Below are 23,216 nucleotides of genomic sequence, written 5' to 3'. Positions count from 1 at the left end.
TTCCTTATCACGTAAGTGAAAAGGAAGAATTCTAAGGCAAATGTAGGTTAAGTAAAGTTTGGTGCTCCAAACTCTAGTATTTATTGTCTCAAGTAATCCAGATACTAAACCTCCATAACTGTATATAAAAAATATTCTTTCAAGTAGAAGACAGAAACTTGTGTAAAATATGTCTCAATAAGTAGTCTTATCTGAAAATCCTGAAATATTTGTTTTCTTGTTTTTGTTGGTTATCCACTTTTAAGAATATCCTTCATATTTGCTAGTGTGAATGTCATTTCAGATTTGTGCGACTATATGTATAGTCTTAGTGATGATTTAGTAGCGTTGTACAAGTATCTGGAAACTTCCATTTTGCATACACTACAACGCTGTGTTTGATAACGTGTTCCCTGCACCAAATACACAATTCACAAACAAATTTCCAACAAGAAGACATTTAAGGCTCTAAGAATTTCACATAATCTATAGATTATTTTTTTTTTAAACTTTTCTACCATATTATAAAAGAAACATAAAGAAAGGTAATGATTTGTTACACTACAGAGTGGTAAAATGCAATGGGTAAGTGAAAACCAGAGAATTAAAAGTGTGGCTTCATAGATCCTGCTACAAAACCGTATTGCAGTTTACTGTTGAATAGATATGAATAGATTTAGATAGATTTAGATATATTTATATAGAAATACACAAACACACTCAAAAGCCCAAAGTGCAATACCTATTAGTAGTGAAGCTGACAGTTAAATGCATAAAAAAACATTTGATACAGATGTAATGAGACACATGCTTATCTTCATTAAGGCCCGAGCTATGATGCAACTCCTGCACTGGGCTTGTTCTAGACAGGAGTAGTTGCCGGAGGTTGGGAGGTATTCATTTACATTGAACCACACAAATGCTGCGAGTAAGATGCAATTCACTACTACTTACATGTGATATTTCAGTCAACACAAATCTACAAGTATATTGCCCCACTGTGCAGCAGCATTACGAGATGCCACCTGATGCCATGACAACATGTGGCCCGGGCCTAACCCAAGTTACGTAAAAATACTGATGCAGGCCTTTTCTGAGAAAGCGCTGCCTGCATCAATACACAGACGCACCATATAAACATAAGTACCACTGATGATTTAAATGTTGAGTAAGCAGCACTACTTAGTGGAAGGAATTTAAGTATTCTCATACCAGTCAGGTATTGTGTACATTTTTTATTAAGTGGCCTGTACACAAATTCATAGTAACCAGAACAACCAATCAGACAATAGCTGGCAGTATCATATACCATTGTTCAATGCTTGAATATGATTGGTTTCTAAGAAACAAAAAAAATGCCCCAATTTAATTAAACTTATACAGTAGTTAATGAGGATCTGTCACTAGTTTAGTAATGCCCTATCACCTAACTAATCTAATAAGTACAATCACATTGATAATGCTGGTGACAATTGTGTCCCAAAAAATGTATTATTTTAAAAGTTATGCGCTTTTTTCTAAATATGAAGAGGCTATACTAGACCAGCAATTCTCCCGAGCTGCTTCACACAGTGTGAGAGACTGAGGCTGGAGGAAAGGGAGATCACTTCAAATAGACATATCTCCCGCTGGGGACCACCTAGATCAGTGGTTCTGGTGGCATACGAAAGATGAGATTCTAATCTTTCATATTGCACCATGATCACAGTTCTAGCTGTGAAACAACCGTTTGAAAACACAGTCGGCAATGGAAGCTGTAAATTATATGACCACGCTGTGTTGCTGGGCTGGGAAGAGGAGAACTGTATGACTCCGATTGGACAGCGTCATACAGAAAAGATTACACCGCCCAGAGTGAACAGAAAGAGTAACCTCCCATTTGGCAAGTATAGCCTAATTTGCATATTTAGAAAAATGCACATAACTTTGCAAATAATAAACGTTTTTGAAAAAAATTACACTGTAGTTATCAGCATCATAGCGCCTGGTAGATTAGTTAGGAGATAGGGAATTAATAAACTAGTGACAGATCCTCTTTAACTAGTAGAACTGGGCATTCTTGTGGTTTTCATAAAGTTATTTTATGGAATATTTTGTTTGAATAATGAAAAGTTATAAAACTTTCTAATATCCTTTGCTTTTCTGTTTCTCGCCATTTTCAAAATTTGTGCTTGCAGTCAGTGAATGCAAATATTGTTTACATGCAGAGGCTGAAACCCTGCCCTAGTTGTGATGTTAGCAAAGGATTTTCTATTTCAGTCTAGACAATCTTATAGGTTTTAAACACAGCGACTGCACAAATCTATCTCCAGTTCTGGATTCCAGGAAAATAGCTTTTACCTACACTGATACCCTGTAACAAAATGTATGGGTTTTTATCCTCCGAATGTAAGCAATAATGTTTATATTCATAGACAGCAAGTCGAGATTGTGAAAATTGGGATAATTTGAAACATAAGTATTTTAGACATTTTAATAAGTTTTCATTATATAGTGATCATGCTTTGTTCACAAAATATTGTGCAGCATCTTTGTATATATAAAGGTGTGGGGAAAAAAGCAGTTAAGGACTGAAAATAAAATACTCTAGGAAGGATCATACACAAATCCACAGATATGGGATACACTATCTATTTTCACTAGTATCACTACGGAAATAAAAACGTCTGACATCATTTTTTTCTAAGTGCTATAAGTAAATCAGTTGACAGCTGGCAACCACTGTCGCTTGCCCACTGGCAGGTGTCGCTGCCCGCTGGCAGTGCTGCTTTCTCAGGCACTTATCACAAGTGACTTGGTAAGAGGTGCTATTTCTTCATGACCTGATGAGAAGAAAGAAAGTGCAATAAATCCATGCTAAACCATAAAATATAATGCTTAGAGTTTACAGTACAGCCCTTGAGCATTAAAATTAAATTTTTGTCGAAAATATTAAAATCAGACTGATAATTATAAACTGAACAAAATGATCCACACGGGAGACATATATGTGTGTACATGTGGACGTGGCTAGGAATAATATATACATTTAAATCCTATAACAGCGATATATGACAAAACCAGAATTACCACAACACTTAATGGGCACTGTATCCTAAGACTGGCACTTCCCATTTGTGCACAAACAAAACAAAAATCTGAGTGCAAAAAAAAAAAAAGTAGGACCTCACACGGTATAAGGCTGCAGATAAGGTGTGACTTCATTAAAACCAATGGACAATCCCTGAGAGAGGGCAATATTGAAGGAGGGGTGTGAGTCAACATTGTTGAACTGCAAATTGTGGACCAACGCTCTTGTGCAAGTTTTTTGAGTCCTGAGGTGAAGAAAATAGTTTCATATACCATTCTTTGTCCTTTTGGAAGAATATATTCAGCTTTTGATGAATTTGAGACAAACATGAGATATAGCAGATAAGAAGGTGGGTCGTAAGAAATGGGCTTTGGAGATTTTCCACATCGAAAAAAAAAAATATGGAGTTCAGATCTCATAGGTGTGGGCACACATAAGGTATTGGATTATAGATTCATAGAGGTATGTATATAGTATAATATTTGTATATATAAAACAGAAAATGTATGGAAATCTGGAGGTAGACAACTGAGGAAGTACTGAATTCTGAAGATCCAGGACAGAATAACCTGTATAATTCTGGAGATCCAAAACAGATTTGTTAAGAGAATTTTGGAAATCCATTAGAAAGGCAGCCAAGAATGTTTGGAAAGGTAAGATAAAGGAAATATGGAAGTTTATCCTTATATTGGTAACTGGTATTTGTTCTAGTCATCTCAAATAAGCAATCTTCAAACCACTTATAAACAAACAAACAAAAAATAATACAAAAACAGAGTTAAATGTAGGTAAGAAAAAGTTCACTTCCCAAAGTGTTCCACATTAGCAGAATCAAAGTGCTAATGTCGAGTGCAGGTAGATTTAAGGGGAGCTTGCTGGGCTTATAGCTGGACTAGATGCATCAGAACGGCTATAGTCGCTGACAGAGCCATTTCTAGAGCTGATACCACCGCGCCCTTTAAGCATGCTGGGCTGGAAGTTGGCATGGCGACGGGCATGCTTAGTCAGGTGATCACTACGCATAAAACGCTTTTCACAGATAGGACAGCAGAACTTCTTCTCTCCAGTATGAGTGCGGTAGTGTCTGGCGAGCTCATCTGACCTGGCAAATTTCTTGTTGCACTCTTCCCAGCTGCACTCAAAAGGCCTTTCACCTGAGAAGACAAGTAGTAAGAATGTTGTTAGTATTAAGAAACACTATCAGGTTCATTCTACTTGTGGTAACAGGAAGGATCTTAAAGAATTACAAAAATGACAAAAAATATATATTTAACTAAGATATATATGTATATATTTTACGGTTTATTTTAGATTATGGCATCTGTATTGTGCCATATTATAAAGAATATGCAATATGTTTATCACTTAAGATCCAGATGCTGAAACTGCACCTTGGGTGCCCACAGATTTGTTGCAGGAAAAATGTAGTATTAAACATAGTGCCCATTTAATTAAATGGTTGACCATATACAGTACATCGTTTTGCCCTCCTCCAGAGCAGGAGCTCTTCACTCTCTATAATATAGGGGGATCCCGAGCAGGGGACCCCTCCTCTATGATGTCCATACGCCCACCCTCTCAGCCAAAATAGTCAGTGCAATTGTACCATTAAATATTTCCGTCAATGATAGCCCCTTCAACTCTGCTGGGAAGTGTCACATGACTACTCCTTTTGCCGAATGTCTGACAGATCTGATCTGAATAAAGGGGTTGCCTTCTCAAAGAGGTTGTTTTCTGAAGACATTTTAATTTATACAAGGATTGTGCAGCAGCAAGTAATCTACTGTGAACATATTATAGCATTTTACTACATGTCAACATTTATTATAGCAATAGTCCAAATAAAGTTTGAGTGTTGTATTTTTATCTTTGGTGCTTATGTCATACCACAAGTATATATGAATACACCTTAAGCAAACAATCTCATCTGCTGACTGTACATGTTCGCCTTTTTTTTTTAATGACCATGAATAAATCTCTTGATATAACACCTAAGCAAACACATTATGCAGTCTTGGGTAACTCCTATCCGGTTCTTTTCAGTTACATTTAGAAACATAGGTGAGATGCCAGGAAAGCAAAGAATATGGCATTTAACACGTATGCTAGATACCCTGCTTTGAAAGTACCCATGACTTCCTACAGTGTTACAGAGAGCATTCACTAAAAAAGGATGTGGTTTCAGCTATCAAAGTTTTCTTTTAGTTTCCCCATATTACTAACTGTAATTGATAACACTAAAAAAGGATGCAAAATGCAGAAATACAATAGTTATTTAAAAGCAATAAGCCCCAAGAACTACTAGGCCTTGCTTATTACATTTTGTAGAAGTGGATCCAAAAATGAGGAGAAATAAAAGTCCTTTATTTATTTTTGTCCTCTTGGTTGTGGTTTAAAAAATAAATGAATAAATAAAAATGAAAAACAAAATGCCAACAACAAAAATAATCATCAAAAACGGAACCAAACTGTCCAATTTAGAACAACTTTACTTGATCTAGAAGACGGTCCAGGATGTGCGATCACACAGGGTGAATCAGATGTCCTTGCTAAAAAGGGCACCACAGATGGCCTGGCATCTGAAGCTTGCGACCACCACCAATCTAAAAATTAGTTGTATAGCAATTTTATTTACAGATTGTTTAGCACTGTTATAAAATTATTCTATGTATGGATCTATTATTTAGTCACTGCATCTTGGTATTAGTTGAGCACTGAATAGTGGTATTTGCTTACAGTGCAGGTACAGAATATTATTTGTGCATTGTATGATGTTGGCAGCACTGTATGGAAGCGTTATTTTAGCACCATAATTGGGCACTGTATGGTATGGGTTGTACACTGTATGACAATACCCCATATGAGGAGGACACCAAAAGAAGGTATTGCACTAGTTACCATTGAACGTAAGGCCACAGTCAGTCTAACCTGTAATGATCATTACATTTATTATAGAAACAAAGTTATCTAACACCTACTAGCACTGAGTGAAAAAGTAATTACCCTAAACATAATGCCTGGTTGTGCCACTCCTAGCAGCACCCACTGCAACCAAATCCTTCCAATAACTGGAGGGCAGTCTTTCTTTTTGGTCCACTCTTATATGCAGAATTGCTTTAATTTAGTCACATTGGAGGGCACTCAAGTGAATGGCTCAAAAGAAACCAAATTATTTTTTTGGGGAGGCATTGTTATTTTAACCCCATTGAGATGATGTTGCATACCCTACTTGTCAGGAAGGTCCCTTGACAATAAGCTGATCACAAGGTGTTCACTTACTGGGACCCCCAGTGATCAGCTGTAATATGTGGGGAAGCCTGGCAGTTAGGCCTGGTTCACACTGAAGTTTTTTTGGCGCAGATTTTGACGCGAAAACCGTGTCTGAATCAGCGCCAACAAAAACGTCAGAAATTGCCACTCAATGATTTCAATGGGAGGCAGGGGCTGTTTATGTCCGCTCGCAAAGAAAAAAAGCGGCATGACGGTTTCCACCTCTGACCTCCCATTGAAATCACTGGGAGGCATAAAAAAACCTGGGGAACTCTTTTAAAGCGTTTTTCGCCCACGGTCTGGGCATTAGCTTCAATGGCCGTGGGCGGAAAACGCAGTGAAAAAAAACAAAGGCAGTTCAAAATCTGCCTCAAAATTCCTGAAGGAATTCTGAGGCAGATTTTTTCCTGACTGCAAAAAAACCTCTGTCTGAACAGGGCCTTAGAGCTCAACTTCCCTGCACAGCCACCACAAAAGTATTACACAGTGCCCATTCATATCAATGGGTTGTCTGTGTAATGCAGGACAGGACAGGTCCTCTAGAGTGAGAGTTTACTCTGGCCAAGAGATGAGGATCCTAAATAAGGGACCCTCCTCTAATAACTTGGAATTCTCTAATCGGGTATATATGAGAAGCCTAAGGCGGGATTCACACGACCGGGTCCCGCCCGAGCCCGAGTGCCGGCCGGTAAAAACGTCCATTTTGCCCGGCCGGTTTGCATAAAGTTATGCTTCCGTTCCGGGCCGGGCAGATCTGGACAGTGACATCAGCGGCAACTCCTGAAGGGGAATCCCCATGTGTTCGGGGATTCCGCTTCAGGAGTTTCCCCTGATGTCACTGCCCAGATATGGACAGAGACATCAAGCGCTCCTTCAAGGAGCTAAAGTGCGGCTAGCACATAGCAGAGCGGGGAGATACCTCCCTGCTCGGCTATAGTGGCGTCGCTACAGTAGTAGCAGCCGCAGCAGCAGCAGCAGCTGCTAGCGGCGCTATCGAAGGTGTCGCCGGGCCAGGGCGCTTTTAACAAGCAGGGGAAGGGAGCCAGCGCAGCGCTCCCTTCCTCCTGCTGTACACCCCGGCCCTGCCACACAGTGTACAGCGCAGCCATTCGTCCGAATGGCATCAACTCCTCCTCCTCACATGCACTGTGCGCCGTGAGGAGGAGGAGACAGAGCGCAAGCCACGGAAAACCCGGCCATCACTCGGGACACATTCCGGTGATGGCCGGGTATTACCCGGCCCCATAGACTTCTATGGGAGCCGGGCAGCCGGGTACCCGGGCGAAAATAGAGCATGTCCTATTTTTTGACGGCCGGTTTTCCCGGCCGTCAAAAAATCGGTCGTGTGAATAACCCTATTAGGGGTCTATTATTCCTAATGCAGCCGGGTGCCGGCCGATTTATGAACGGCCGGCACCCGGCCGGGAAAACCTGTCGTGTGAATGAGGCCTAAGGAGAATAAGACCTGAAAAAAAATGGTGTATCTTCAGAATGCTGCAATAAAAAGCCACTGACGCCAAAAACAGAACAAACAAAACACTGTGTGTAGTCATTCTCATATTTTGCTGTAAACACCAAACAGACATCTAGCCGCATCGTTTTAACCCCCGAAACAGGGAATGCAAATCAACACAAAGTCACAGCTAAATGCTGTGTGTGTGTGTGTGTATAAGAACCCTAAGGCCTCATGCACACAACCTTCACCGTTTTCACAGCCGTAAACCACGGATTTGTGTGTCCGTTTTGGCACCCGTATGGTTGCAAAGAGTGGATCAAAATTCCTCCACAGCAAGACATCTCCAGTTATCGAAAGTGTTTGGTTGTATTTCTCGCAGCTAAAGGTGGTACAATGAGCTATTAAGTTTAGGGCCGTGTGGGGATTCTTTTTTCACACAAGGACAGTTGGAGTTTGCTAAATGTTTCATCAATAAATAAAATGATTTAAAGGGGTTGTCCACTTTGCAAAATACCGAGAAAAGTCTCTTGACTGTTAGCTGATATCAAAGTGTCCTACTGCTGGGACACCCCGCAAAATCTGCAGAATGTTTATTATTTCCACAGATTAGCTCCATTCATTGATTTACAATGGGGCTAGCCCATGTGCGGATCCACTGACGAAATCGCAGCAGAAATCGAAGTGCCAGCTTTGGATTTCTGCCGTGGATTTTCTGAAAATTCAATGACGAATTTGCCCATGGAAAATCTGTGACTTGGTAATTGATGAATGAGGAAATGACAATTAAATTGGGGCCTGTGAAGTAATCTCTGAAATAGCAAGAGGTCCAGAAGAGGCTGGACGCAGCCTGCAGGGCTTAGGAGGAAAGCCTCCATGACAGCACTAGGAGGGAAAGGGTTAAGGGTTGAGGGAAAGTTGAAGGGAGGGGGAGGAGGGACAAGGAGGAGTTGGTGACGTTGCTGAGCTTCCCGCTGTTTTCGGCATTGAGCCGGAAGCAGCGGGAGGAGTAGCACGCACAGAGACAAGCTCCCCTGTTTCCCTGCTCTGTGCTATGTCTGAGGCTGCATTACTTGAGCGGCTGCGCGCCGCTGCTGTGCACCACGGTCCCGGTTGGCTTGAGGAGACCGTGGCTGCAATTACAAGGATCCCGGAGGCCGTATCGCCACGTCAGGCCCGGCTTACGAGGTCTGTTGCTGCGGGGGACAGGCTCCCCTCCCCCGGCCTCCTTCCTAGCATTACTATGGCGGCGGGGGGGGGGGGGGGGGAGTCGGCAACAACCGCTCCTGCTGGGAGCAGGCAGAGAGCGTTGCCGGGGGTGACGGCGACTCAGGCCGGGTCTACCCGTCCCTCCCGGCGGTCCCGACCTCCAGAGCGCCTCAGCCCTGAGGCGGTCTCGCGGACACGGCGTCGCAGGGGGAGCCCGAACACGGACGCTGCAGGCCAGGCAGCTGGGAGGGCCGCCTCTTCCCAGGCCCTGCGTCCTGGCAGGAATCCCCAGCCGCGACGGGGTCCGGCGGTAAGCAGGGAGTCGCAGGCCGGGCTCCCTGTCACCCCTCCCCCATCGGATGGAAGATTTGGAGGACATGGTACGGCCGCCCCGCCTAGTGATGTTCCGGCCAGGGGGCAGGCTTCTTCAGGATCATCAAGACGGACGCCTAGATCTGCAGCGACGTCGAGGCAACAGGTCCGGTCGGAAGTCTGGGTCCCAGCGGTCGGGCGGCAGGTTGCCGGCCCATCGGTCAGCGCGTCCTCATCCCCGTTCCGAAGATGTCGGTGGGATGGCCAGTCGTCGGCGAGAGAAGAGCTGGAGGAAGGTGAACTGGACGTGTATCGTCGAGGTCAGGATGGTCCGGCTGACGGGAACACAGCGCCTGTGCAGCCCGGTGAGTGTATAACTCCATCATTGTCGTATCCAGCGATTTTTATGTCGGGTGTCGGCGGGGGGGCTGCTAGCGTCGCATCGGTGGCCGGTAGTGGCGCGGGCGGGCGCGACGGCGCGGGTCTGGCGGACTTAGTGGGTTGCTTGCGGGAGCTGGTCGGGCGCCTTGATAGGGCGGCGGCGCCGGTAGTCACGGAAGTGTCCCCGGCGGTAGTTTGGGAAGGCCCCAGAGACGTGGGATCGTTACAGGCGCGGCCCGTGATGGCGGTTAGAGAGGCGGGGTCGGTACAGACCGAGGCGCAAAAAGATGGCGATCGGGTGCGTATTGATGATCGGGCTCGTGGGGAGGTGTATGTTTGTTTCGAAGGTCCGTTGGGGGCGCATTTAAAGCAGGAGGTGCGTGAGTGGATCTGGAAGGACGAATATGTTGAGATTTTTTCTCTCTTGCCGCTTGCTAAATTCAATTTGGATAAGAGCAAGCGGGACGAGAGTAAGAAGGACAAGGAGGAACGTCGGCGGTATAGGCTTATCCCGCAGACGTTCGTTAATTGGTCGCAGGCGTTCGCCATATTAGCCAGTGTGATAGGAGAAAAGGCGCCGGAAAATTGTTCGGCGTTGTTTTGTTATTTTGATGCCATTGGGGAGGCTCACAGGGCGTATGGGGGACAGGCGTGGCTGCGATACGATGAGCAATTCCGTCAGCGAAAAGCGGTTCGGCCGGCGATTCGGTGGGACCAGAAGGATATTGCTCTCTGGTTACGGGTTACGGCTCCGGTTAGGCAGTCCTTTCCCGGGAGCGCCGGCCAAGGAGGCCAGTCCAGTCAGGCGGGACAAGGCGGCGGGGGAAAGGCGGGATTTTGCTGGCAATTTAACGAAGGCCAGTGTAAGTTCGGGGCCACGTGCAAGTTCAAGCACGTGTGTTCCGAGTGTAATGGTGCATCACACGGGGCGGCAAAATGTATTCGGAAAAAGAGGTCAGGGAACCAGTCCTCCTCGGCTGGTCAAGGGGGTGTCACCGGTGAGGGTGGAAAAGATGGCCCCTTATCTAAATGAGTATCCGGATAGGGCGGCGGCTAAGTTGCTTTACGAGGGGTTTTGTGTTGGTTTTGTTATTCCTCCGCCTCCTTATGAGGTCCCGGTTACGCGGAGGAATTTAAAATCGGCTTACTTGCATGCCGAGGTCGTGTCGAAAAAATTGTTTAAAGAAGTTTTGTTGGGTCGCATGGCGGGGCCTTTTGTTGATTCGCCAATGAAAGATTTAGTTGTGTCCCCGTTGGGTATTGTTCCTAAGCGCGAGCCCGGGAAATTTCGTTTGATTCAACACTTATCGTATCCCAAGGGTTTGTCGGTGAATGACGGGATTGATCACAAGTTGTGCTCCGTAGTGTATACCTCATTCGATAAGGCGGTGGGGTTAGTGCGGGCTGCGGGTCCAGGCGCGCTGCTAGCAAAAACCGACATCGAGGCGGCGTTCAGGTTGTTGCCAGTTCATCCAGAAAGCCAACGGCTGTTGGGTTGTTTTTGGAATGGGGCTTTTTACGTGGATCGGTGCCTTCCGATGGGGTGTTCCCTTTCTTGTGCATACTTCGAGGCGTTTAGTAGCTTCGTGGAGTGGGTAACGAAGGGAGTAGCAGGGGTCGACTCGTTGATCCATTACTTAGATGATTTCTTGTGCGTTGGCCCGGGGGGTTCGCCGGTTTGCGGGAATTTGCTTTATGCGCTACAGAAGGTGGCGAGGGATTTTGGGATCCCTTTGGCGCCAGAAAAAACGGAGGGCCCGGTAGCGACGATTTGTTTTTTGGGAATTGAAATAGATTCGGTGGCAATGGAGTGTCGTCTTTCTGCGGATAAGCTGGGTGCTTTGAGGCTGGAGGTACGGCGGGCTTGTAGATTGAAGAAAATGACACTGCGGGAGCTTCAGTCGCTGCTGGGGAAGTTGAATTTCGCCTGCCGGATTATGCCAATGGGGAGGGTGTTTGGTAGACGGTTGGCGGCGGCAACGGCGGGAGTGCGTGCGCCACATCATTTTGTGCGGCTCAAGGAGGAGCATCGAGCGGATCTGCAGGTATGGGATGACTTCTTGGGCCAGTACAATGGTCGCTCGCTATGGATGGCCCCAGCGCAGGATACGAGTGATTTGAATATTTTTACGGATGCGGCTGGGGCGGGCGGTTATGGAGTTTACGGGGGAGGTCCGTGGTGCGCAGGTCAATGGCCGGCTAGTTGGGTGTCCAGTGGACTCACGCGGAATCTGGCCCTGCTCGAGCTGTTCCCCATCGTGGTGGCGGCGACCATTTGGGGGGACAGGCTCAGGGATAAGAAGGTTCATTTTTACTGCGACAACATGGGGGTGGTGCTGGCTATCAATAACATCACGGCGTCCTCTCCTCCGGTAGTTCAGTTGTTGCGGCATTTAGTGTTGGTGTGTTTATCGTTGAACGCGTGGGTGGTGGCGGTGCATGTGCCGGGAGTACGGAATTGTATCGCTGATGCTCTTTCTCGCTCGCAGTGGGACCGGTTTCGGGAATTGGCACCGGGAGCGGAACGGCTCGGTTTGGCTTGTCCGGAACATCTTTGGGATCTGGTCTCGGTCCCGTAGAAGAATTGGTATAAAGGTCTTTGGCGCGCACGACGTGGAGTGCTTATTCTGCTTGTTGGAGGCAGTGGGAAGAGTGGGTAAGAGAGTTGGGTGACGTCAACACGGATAGAGACAGGTTGGTGGCACTTTTGTACTGGTTAGGGGACGCCTGGGAGGCGGGGTTTTCATTGGCGAAGGTGAACCGGTTCATGTCTGCGGTGGCGTTTGGTTTTAAGTTGCGGGGCTTTCAGGATGTATCCAAGGAATTTCTGGTGTTACAGGCTTTGAAGGGGTTGCGCCGAGGTAGAGTGGAGGCGGATGGTAGAAGGCCTGTGTCGTTTGCTTTGCTTAGCTCTTTGGGTGGTTCACTGGCATCGGTCTGTCGTTCTTCGGCCGAAATGGAGTTGTTTCGTTTAGCTTTTTCTTTAGCGTTCTTTGGGGCATTTAGAATAGGTGAGTTGGTGTCGCCGAGTACCAAGCAGGCAGGTGGGCTGAGAATTGGGGAGGTGAGTCTATTCGCGGATCGGCTTGAGGTATGGTTGCGTCGGTCAAAAACTGACCAATTAGGGAAGGGGAAGCGGATAGTTTTGTTCGCCCTCCCGGGGTCGGTTATGTGCCCGGTAGCGTGCATGCAGGGTTTTAAGCCACAAGCGGGGTCTCCAGAGTTGCCACTGTTATGTCATGTGGACGGGTCATTTTTGTCCAGGTTTCAGTTTGGAGCTGTATTTAAAAAATGTCTGACGGCAGTTGGTGTCGCGGCGGGCTCATATTCATCTCATTCCTTCAGGATTGGCGCAGCAACGGAAGCGGGGCGCTGGGGGTTGGATGATGAAGGGGTGCGGCGCATCGGTCGTTGGGAGTCCAACAGATTTAGGTCCTATGTCCGCCCCCATTTGTTATGAGGCTTGTTGTTAACGCTTAAGAAAATGTTTTGTATGGTGGTGTCTAATTGTCTTTTCCGTTTCAGATTCGCCTCTGTGTTTGGTGTGGTTGCTGGGTCACTCGTACGTGCACTGGGGGGCTTTGAGGGCGGACGTCCGCCCGGACGGTCGTCAGTTGCGCATTCCGCGACAGGATGCGGTTGTGCATTGGCTGGGATTTAGAGGTATGTCGTGGAGCAGGGTGTTGGCGGAATTGCAGACATATGCCCGGCTTGATAGGGTCCCGGAGGTCTTAGTGTTGCACGTGGGTGGGAATGACTTAGGAGTCCGCCCTTTTCGTGAGTTGGTGCGTGATATAAAACACGATATGTTGTGTTTGTGGGTTTCTTATCCCAGGTTGGTGATAGTGTGGTCGGACATAGTCCCAAGGAAACATTGGCGGTTGGCTAGGTCAGTGGAGAGAGTCAATAAGGCGCGTATAAAAGTTAATCGGGTGGTGTCCCGTTTTGTAGCCAAAAACGGGGGCATTTGCGTGCGGCACAGGGATTTGGAGTCAGGAGTGGGGAACTTCTGGAGGAGTGATGGGGTTCATCTGACCGAGGTTGGCATTGATCTTTGGAGCTTGGCGATAGCAGAAGGAATAGAAAGGGCGGTGGTGGTGTGGCGGAACTCACAGGCTTAAGGTGGTCAAGGCCTGTTTCGCTGTGGCGGGGGGAGTCCTTGAGGCCAGTCAGTAAAAAATGGTGGGGGGGTCGCATCGGGGGTATGCGTCCCCCAAAAAAGGTACATGGTTGAAGACTTCATCGGGTGTTATCCCTTTGAAGTGGTCTTCTGGTGGAAGGTATATCACTTGGAGGCTTCATCGGGTGTTATCCCTTTGAAGTGGACTTCTAGTGGTAGGTATATCACTTGAGGGCTTCATCGGGTGTTATCCCTTTGAAGTGGACTTCTAGTGGTTGGAGCCATCTGCAGAGGTGAGCGGTGCTTCCGAGCTGGTTTACGGCTGGAGGTAATTGGTTGGTGGTGGTTGCAGATGGCTAACTCGGGGTGTGTTTAAAAGGAATATCAAAAAATGGCTTCAAGGACTTCCTCTGCTCGGATTAATGTTAACGTTTAAATTGTTATTTATGATTCTGACCCATGTTGGGTCATGTGAATTATTAGGAGGAATTCTCTGGTGGATTCCTACTTAGTTATCCGAACGTTTCGGATTTAATTTGTTTTACAAACTGTGAAGTTAATAAACGGCTGCTGTGGCCATTTCACATCCAACCTCGGTGTCACGTGTCTTTTCTAAAGGTGGGGGTGGAGGGATAGGAAGGGTTAATGGAAGGTTCACTAACACACGACTCTACTTAGGCAGGTCATGAATATGAATTCTGACCAAAGCCATAGTTCCTGCAGAATCTTGGGAAGAGTGAATGCATACAATAGTAGGGGAAGAGGCAGGCAACATGCAGGACTTGTTCCACCACACAGCTGGTGCACCCTTCAACTAAGACTTTCTTTTTTTCCACAGAATTGGTGTGACTAGTAGACCATGTCGATAAGCGAGATTGCAGCTGTTTCTATCATCAATTCCAGTAGCCGTTTAGAGGCCATGAAGTATACATTAAACCGCATGCATGCATATTCCATTATCCATGTGATATAATGATGCCATAACTGTGTCATGAAGATTTATTTCCTGAACAAGCAAACTGTGGTAACACTATAGTAATATCATTCCTATTGGAAACTCCATGGCAGCAGTGAAAAGTTGGCAACTTACTTAGTTCTCCTGAGGTGATTTAAGAAACAATGGCTGCTTATTTGGAAGATTTGTTGCTGCGATTATGTCTCGACATGATCACTTGTTATGTCTATGGTGCTATAGCATATTCTTTAAATGCACAGATGCTAAAGCAATAACGTCACATTTTGATGAAAATCTTAAATTGATATTATTGTACAACCCGCATGCTAGGTACTTGCAACAACAGGTTTGAGCTTGTATTGAGGCAAACTATACATGACAAAATTGACAAATGTCTATAAAACATGTCGACCCACATTTATTAAGCAGGGTACACCAGGTTTAGGTGTACACTGCACTGCTAAAATGTTGCAAGTGATGACGTGCAACATTTTGGCGGCAAAATTTTAGACTTTTCTCCTTGGGCGTGGCCTCCAAAGGAAACATAGCTAGGATACATTCACGCGCGTGACAGATTTACGCTTGTAAATCTGGTCTTGTGCGATGCATTTTGCATCAGTGTGCATTGCGAGTGGCATGTGTTTTTCAGTGTAATTGATGTGTAAAACATGGACAGCACACAGATGTGCGTCCGTGTGCTCTCTGGGGTTTTCACGCACCCATTGAGATCAATGGGCGACTAGGTGCGTGAAATACACCAATATAGAACATGCAGTGAGTTTCATGCAACGGACACTCGCTGCGTAGTTACTCACGCATGTGTGAATAGCCCCATTACAATCAATGGGGCCGTGTGCTGTGCGTTGTTTCAACGCACAGCACACGGACGAGATTCACGCTCGTCTGAATGAGCCCTTAGTAAGAGGAAACTGTTTACAGAAAGCATAGAATTAATTTCCTAACTGACAGATTGTTAAAAATGCGTCAAATTTATTAAGAGGCGTAGTACACCTTTTACTAAACTTGGCACAAATCACTCCAAAAGCCTCCTTTACTTAGACTGTCGCAAAAAACAAATGCCAAACGAAGTAAATGTGGGACATTAGCTGTGTTGTTATGCTACTAAAAATCAGCCATATCTGCACGAAAATATTCAACTTAGTTGCGTTGCTCCATTTCAGACGGTGGGAGGGGAGAGGGCCTGTTTTTTTGCGGGAATAATTGTATTTTTTTAATGGTATATTTTTGGGAAACAAATAACTCGTTGATTAAAGGGGTTTTCCCATCTTGGACATTTATGGTACATCCACAGGATATGTCATAAATGTCTAATAACTGCGGGTTGTACCTCTGGGACCCGCACAAATCTCTAGAATGAGCCCCCTGCCCCCCAACCCGTAGCCCGCTGTCACTGGGCTACGGCCACTGATTTACGAGGTGGCCAGGTTTTCTGTAAACAGTAGAGCGAATTTTGCTACTTCCAACCCTCCCCCAGATGTGAATGGAAGTTAGGGAAACAGCGTAGCACAACAAGCTATGCTGTTTCCGGAACTTGGGAGCTACGTAAGGCTGCGCAGACATATATGGAATGAAAAAAAGAGTAACAAGATTCAGTATGAGAGCCCCGTAACTTTACAATCTATAGGAATTACAGGATGGAGACTAGGTGGGAATGAGTATATAAGAGCTACATTTTAAAGGAATAATGGACAAAACTGATACAATGTGTTATGCCTAATTCCAGCCCTGAGGGGGCAGTGCATGACAAAAAGATTCAAAGAACATCAAAGATAGAATCCATGTGTCATGCACACCCCCTCCAGGCCCTGCACTACGCATAACACACTGTATGAGTGTTCCTTTAAATTAGAGCATCCAATTCCAAATAAATGTTGTAATGAGTTAATATTATTATCATAAAAATTGCGCTTACAAATGACGTTTTTTTATCAGACTCTAATGACTGCTATTTTAGTATAATAGTAAGACCACTACTTCCACAGAAAATAACATATCAATAGATCACTAACGTCAACTCCTTTGTATTACATGAAACTGTAGGAAAAGTAAATGTTGTCCCTATTTGACACCAAGTCAGCGAGTTTTTTTAAAATAATTCAGTCCATGTGTAACTTCAAAGACTGTGCAGAAAATGTTTGTGAACTTCTCACCATTTCAAGTGGCTAAATAGGACAAACCCTGTATCGTGTATCAGGCACTGAGTGAATCTTGGCATATGTTCAGGAGTGAGATAATATTAAAGTATTATCCTATTCCAAACTGATCATAATGGAATTCTTCTTTTTATAGAACTGTAGTCGTAGAAATGACAGATTTTATCTAATGTCTATGACCAAGGGTATAGATGATTTGGGTGCTTTTTATGTCCATACATCCTAAGGCCTCATTTACACGAGCGTAATATACGCGCGTGCGACGCGCGTGCTTTTCACGCGGGTCGTACGCACCTATATTACTCTATGGGGGCATGCAGACAGACCGTGAGTTTTGCTCAGCGTGAGTGTGCTGAAAAAAACTCACGACATGTTCTATAAATCTGCGTTTTTCGCGCATCACGCACCCATTGAAGTCAATGGGTGCGTGAAAACCACGAAGGTCGCACGGAAGCACTTCCGTGCGAACTGCGTGATTCGCGCAAGAGCTGTCAAACTGAATGTAAACAGAAAAGCACCACGTGCTTTTCTGTTTACAAACATCCGAACGGAGTGTCTTACAGATGACCGAACCGAAGTTTACCGGGTTCGGCCGAACTTGTTTTGACCGAACCCGGCAGGAGACAGTCACTGTGCAGGGTGCTGAAAGAGTTAAACTGGTTCAGCACCCTGGACAGTGACTTCCGATTCCAATATACGTGAACGTGTAAAAAAAAAAAAAGTTCTGACTTACCGATAACTCCCGGCTTCTTCCTCCAGTCTGACCTCCCGGGATGACAATTCAGTCCAAGTGACAGCTGCAGCCAATCACAAGCCAAGCACAAGCTGCAGCGGTCACATGGACTGCCGCGTCATCAGGGGAGGTGGGGCCAGATGTCAAGAGAGGCGCGTCACCAAGGACGCGTCACCAAGGACGCGTCACCAAGGCAACGGCCGGGAAGTTCTCGGTAAGTACGAACCTCTTTTTTTTTAAACGGGTTACTCGATATGGTGATCGGAATGCACTGTCGAGGGTGCTGAAAGAGTTACTGCCGATCAGTTAACTCTTTCAGCACCATGGACAGTGACTGACGTCGGCTAGCCTCATCTCTATGATGGCGGCTGCGCGAAAATCACGCAGCCGCGCATCATACACGAATGACACACGGAGCTGTCAAGTGCCTTTTGCGCACACAAAACGCTGCATTTTTTACGCGCGCAAAACGCACACGCTCGTGTAAATCAGGCCTAAAACCTACATAGATGCATACATCTGCCGTTATTGAGGTCAGAGTTCAGCTTTTTTCTGGTTTGGAGCTCTGAATTCCCCTTTTTGCCCATCAAACAGCCACTTGTATAGAAGTCGTAACACCAGCAACCCACCACTAGGTGGAGCTTAGTGAATACGTATTTATAAGTCTCCTATTGATATAGAAGTATATTTTAGTAGATGGTCTACTGAAACTCCTGGGCAAAGTACCTAAAAAACCCTTAAACGCTCCATTATAAAACTGTAGGAAAATATTGCAAATATAAAAATGATACATAAAATGTAAAACATATTGTGGTGACGACTGATCTGCTAAACTGGATCGCCTATTTTGACCACTAGTGAATTACAAAATACATCACAGTAAGGCTGGGTTCACACTGAGTTTTTTGCAGAAGGAAAATCTGCCTCAAAATTCCGTTTGGAATTTTGAGGCAGATTTTCCTCTGCCTGCATGTTTTTCACCCGCGGCCATTGATGGCAATGGGAGGTCAGAGGCGTAAATGCCCGAAGACAGGGCATGTCACTTCTTTTTCCTGCGAGCCGGTTTTGTCAAAGCTACATGGAGAATTGTTTATTAATAGAATGTCTTGATATTGTCTCCTGAATCTCAGGCTGAATTATTTCTAAAAACAAAAAGAAAAAAACCCAGTACTAATCAAAAAAATAAAAGAAATTGAAATTAAGCCATTAATAAAATCTGTTCTCCCGGCTCAACCTCTGAATCCAGTGGCCCTCAAAATTTCCAGATAATGCTGAAAACTGTAGCCCGACAAGAGAAGCAAAGACATGGATGGGCCTGGCGAGTTTTAAGTTGTTACGTGCCATGCTGTTCACATGAAGCATGTGGTATTTTTACTGCACTTTTTATGCTCATGGGGCAGTGATTGATGTTCTTCACACATTTGCTTCATTTATGGAATGCTTTATTGTCGAACTAAGCATACATCATGTGCTTAGCACAATGCAAATAATCTCAGGCTTACTGTGAACTCTATTAATAAGTATATAAAACAAAAAAAAAGTAATTGTCACAAAGACTCAAGTCTCTTGGCTAAAAGAAAAGTTTTCTTTCTTAGTAAGCAGTCTGCACACTCAAGGACTTGTTCAGACAAGAGCCTGACCCACAGAGAACACATAAGACAACCCAGGGGTCTTTAGTTACCAAGAAAGCTCTATATATTATACATTTTGACAACGTCAATACACATTTTTACACATGCCCTTTTTCCAGACTTTAGTAACGCCACATGTAAATGAAACATACACCTAGATCAGGGGTCTCAAACTCGGCCGGGTAAGTGGGCCGCATATAGAAAAAATGTGAAGTTGGCGGGCCGCATTACTTTCAAATTTGATACAATACAAAATTATTGTTAATCAATTAGTTATTTGAACTACTATAACACTATATTACTAGAATGATAATACTACATTACTATAATAATACCGCTAGGTTTAAAATTTGAGATATTTCTCCACGTGCTTATTTCAACAATCCAGCTTTCCAGTTTAAGTGTCGCTAAATGCAGTCTGGCGGCTCAGTTAGCACGCATGTCAAGATTGGGCAGCCCCTTTTTAGATAGTGCCACAGTGCCCTCGGTGGATGCTGCCGCAGAGCCCTGTGTAGATGCTGCCACAGCAGTGCCCTGTGTAGATGCTGCCACAGCAGTGCCCTGTGTAGATGCTGCCACAGCAGTGCCCTGTGTAGATGCTGCCACAGCAGTGCCCTGTGTAGATGCTGCCACAGCAGAGCCCTCTGTAGATGCTGCCACAGCAGTGCCCTCTGTAGATGCTGCTACAGCAGTACCCTCTGTAGATGATGCCACAGCAGTGCCCTCTGTAGATGATGCCACAGCAGTGCCCCCTATAGATGCTGCCACAGCAGTGCCCCCTGTAGATGCTGCCACAGCAGTGCCCCCTGTAGATGCTGCCACAGCAGTGCTCCCTGTAGATGTTGCCAAAGCAGTGCCCCCTGTAGATGCTGCCACAGCAGTGCCCCCTGTAGATGCTGCCACAGCAGTGCCCCCTGTAGATGCTGCCACAGCAGTGCCCTCCGCAGATGCTACCACAGTGATGTCACGGGCTTGCCCAGAGCTGGAGTCCCGGAGCAGAGCCGCTTCTGGCACTCTGCCTGGGATTCCAGCTCTGCTCCTGGGATCACTGTCCATATATGGACAGAGATGTCGTCCCGGGCAGAGCGCTAGTAGGCTCTTCCTGGGACTCCAGCTGTGCTCCTGACATCACTGGGACTCCTGCTCTGGGGAAGCGCCTGACATCATTGTGGATGTATGGAGAGCGATGTCAGAGGCTTCCCCAGAGTCCCGGAGAAGAGTCGATAATAGCGCTCTGCCCGGGACTCCGCTCTGGGGAAGATCCTGACACACTGTCCACATATGGGCAGCGATGTCAGGGAATTCCACAGCGTCCCGGAGCAGAGCCGATAGTAGAGCTCTGCCCGGGACTCCGCTCTGGGGAAGACCCTGACACACTGTCCATATATGGGCAGCGATGTCAGGGAATTCCACAGAGTCCCGGAGCAGAGCCTGTACAAGCGCTCTGCCCGGGACTCCGCTCTGGGGAAGACCCTGACACACTGTCCATATATGGGCAGCGATGTCAGGGAATTCCGCAGCCTCCCGGAGCAGAGCCGATACAAACGCTCTGCCCGGGACTCCGCTCTAGAGAAGACCCTGACACACTGTCCATATATGGGCAGCGATGTCAGGGAATTCCGCAGCGTCCCGGAGCAGAGCCGATACTAGCGCTCTGCCCGGGACTCCGCTCTGAGGAAGACCCTGACACACTGTCCATATATGGGCAGCAATGTCAGGGAATTCCACAGAGTCCCGAAGCAGAGCCGATACTAGCGCTCTGCCCGGGGCTCCGCTCTGGGGAAGACCCTGACACACTGTCCATATATGGGCAGCTATGTCAGGGAATTTCGCAGCGTCCTGGAGCAGAGCCGATACTAGCGCTCTGCCCGGGACTCCGCTCTGGGGAAGACCCTGACACGCTGTCCATATGTCCGGGGAGCAGAGCCTGTACTAGCGCTTTGTCCGGGACTCCGGCTCTGGGGAAGCCCCAGACATCGCTGTTCATATGTGGACAGCGATGTCAGGGAATTCCAGAGTCTTGGAGCAGAGTCGATACTAGCGGCTCTGTGTACCGCGGGCCTCAGATGACAGCCCCAGGGGCCGCATGCGGCCCGCGTGCTTGAGACCCCTGACCTAGATCATACTTGGCTACGTTTTAAGAATCATTTTCAAGGAGAATTGAGATGCGCAATGCTTTGTGCGCAACAGATTTTTTTTTCTTATGTGACCAGCCCATAAGTATAGTCAACACCCCGTAATAAGTCAAAGAGCTTCCATTAACAGCGCCACTAGAGTGACCCTCATAATTGTGATACAGAGCTCCAAATCCCCAGCTTCCCTTCACAGTTAAATATTAAAATTCTGGCTGCCTGCAGCCACGCCAAGTTCACATGGCATGTATTTGCCATAGTCAAATCTGCCCTGGATTTTTTGGTAAATCTGCAGCAGAAATCCATGGTCGAAACTCAAATTTTAAAATCAGCAGTGCATTCATTATTCTACGCAGAGATTTTCCATAAGCTTCCCCTAGTGGTGGTTGCAATCAGTCTTTTCAGGAGACTTACTTGCTCTGCTGGGAATCTAGAACGTCCCTATGTCGGGAACGCGAAAAGTAAAAACTCTGCTAGTTCCTTTTGGGAATCTGTATACGGTTTATCTGAAATTCGTAGACATTTATGTGATTTAAAGCGTCACAATTCTAAATAAAAATGGATGGCCTTGTTTATTCTAATTTATTTAATACTGCATTGATATTGTTTTTTTTTATGAATTACTAGGTGGAGAACCCATGTTTAGAATTCTCATCTCTTGGCTAGAGATTGGAGCGGATACAAAGAGAGTCTCTTGCTCTGGAGGACCTGTTCCATTACACAGACAACCCATTGAAATGAATGGGTGCGGTGTAATGCTTAATTTACCCCTGTGGTGGTGTTGCAGGGAAATTAAACATTTACTGCCAGGTTTCTCCGCAGATTACAGCTGATTGCTGGGATTACCAGCAATGGGAGACTTTTGTGATCGGTTTATTGTTAAGAGACCCCTCTAACAAGTAGGAATTGTCCAAAGGGGTTTTCTGCAAATGGTATTTATCACATATCCACAGGACAGGTGATAAATGTATAATCACTACAGGCCCGACTGTTTAGACTCCTGCTGATCACTGAAACTGGGGCCCTGAGCTCCCTGTTCCTCCTCACTGCACAACCGCGGTGGGAATGAGTTTGGATGGAGCAGCAGTGAAGCATACGCGCTGCCGCTCCGTTCGCAGTCTATTTTGCTGACAGAAACCGTCGAGCGCTGTACAGCTGTAGAATTCTCATTCTATTGGACAATTAGGGTAAAGTTACAGGTAATGTTTGCGTTTTGGCCACTACAGTAATTTATAGCTGTGACCAGATCTTGCATTGTAGTCATCTGGATTTCTAAAAATCCTACTCATATAATGCAGTGACTAATCAGGGAATGCGGTGTGTTTTTTTAAATCATTGCAAGTCCTATCAGTCACTTTTTGCGTTGGGTTTGCTACAGTGTTTACCGATTTACTTCACTAGAGAAAACCGTGAACTGGCTTTGTGTAGCCCCTGCCTAGTAGTCAATATTGCCCGAGTGATCACCAGAAGGAGTCTACTTCTACAATGTTGCACTGCAAACAATCCAAGGGCAGGAAGGAGTTCATTTGTATCCTAGCTGATTTTATCCCTATCCCTCCTCCTCCTCAAAAAAAAAAAAGAAGCTATGTGCATGGAACATGAAAAAATAAAAGAAACAACATAACCTGCTGAACCAGCAGTACTACAGAGTAATGGACGTATAAGGTGTGCACGTGCTAAACCCTTAGTAACAACTTTAAACATTAAAAACACATCATTCTTAAATTGGCAAGTAAATTGTGGCATGCGCCACGATTTATTAAAAACACATTAACCATAGGCAATACAGCGCAAGAG

The 23,216-nt window shown here is 45.8% G+C and overlaps 1 protein-coding gene across 1 annotated transcript in view; it reads right to left on the bottom strand.

Moving 5' to 3' along the window:
- Positions 1-1,199: 1,199 nt before the first annotated feature.
- The window catches only part of KLF13 (KLF transcription factor 13), a 90,879-nt gene continuing 68,862 nt past the window's right edge, over positions 1,200-23,216 (bottom strand). The window contains exon 2 of the mRNA XM_075857885.1: positions 1,200-4,203. Within this exon, the coding sequence (XP_075714000.1) occupies positions 3,911-4,203 (293 nt within the window). The 3' untranslated portion in view covers positions 1,200-3,910. The remainder of the gene's footprint in view (positions 4,204-23,216) is intronic.

Source organism: Rhinoderma darwinii, chromosome 3, assembly GCF_050947455.1.
Source record: "Rhinoderma darwinii isolate aRhiDar2 chromosome 3, aRhiDar2.hap1, whole genome shotgun sequence".
In the NCBI taxonomy this organism is placed as follows: Eukaryota; Metazoa; Chordata; class Amphibia; order Anura; family Rhinodermatidae; genus Rhinoderma; species Rhinoderma darwinii.
The sequence above is the reverse complement of the archived record's forward strand: the minus strand, read 5'-3'. Positions and strand labels throughout refer to the sequence as shown.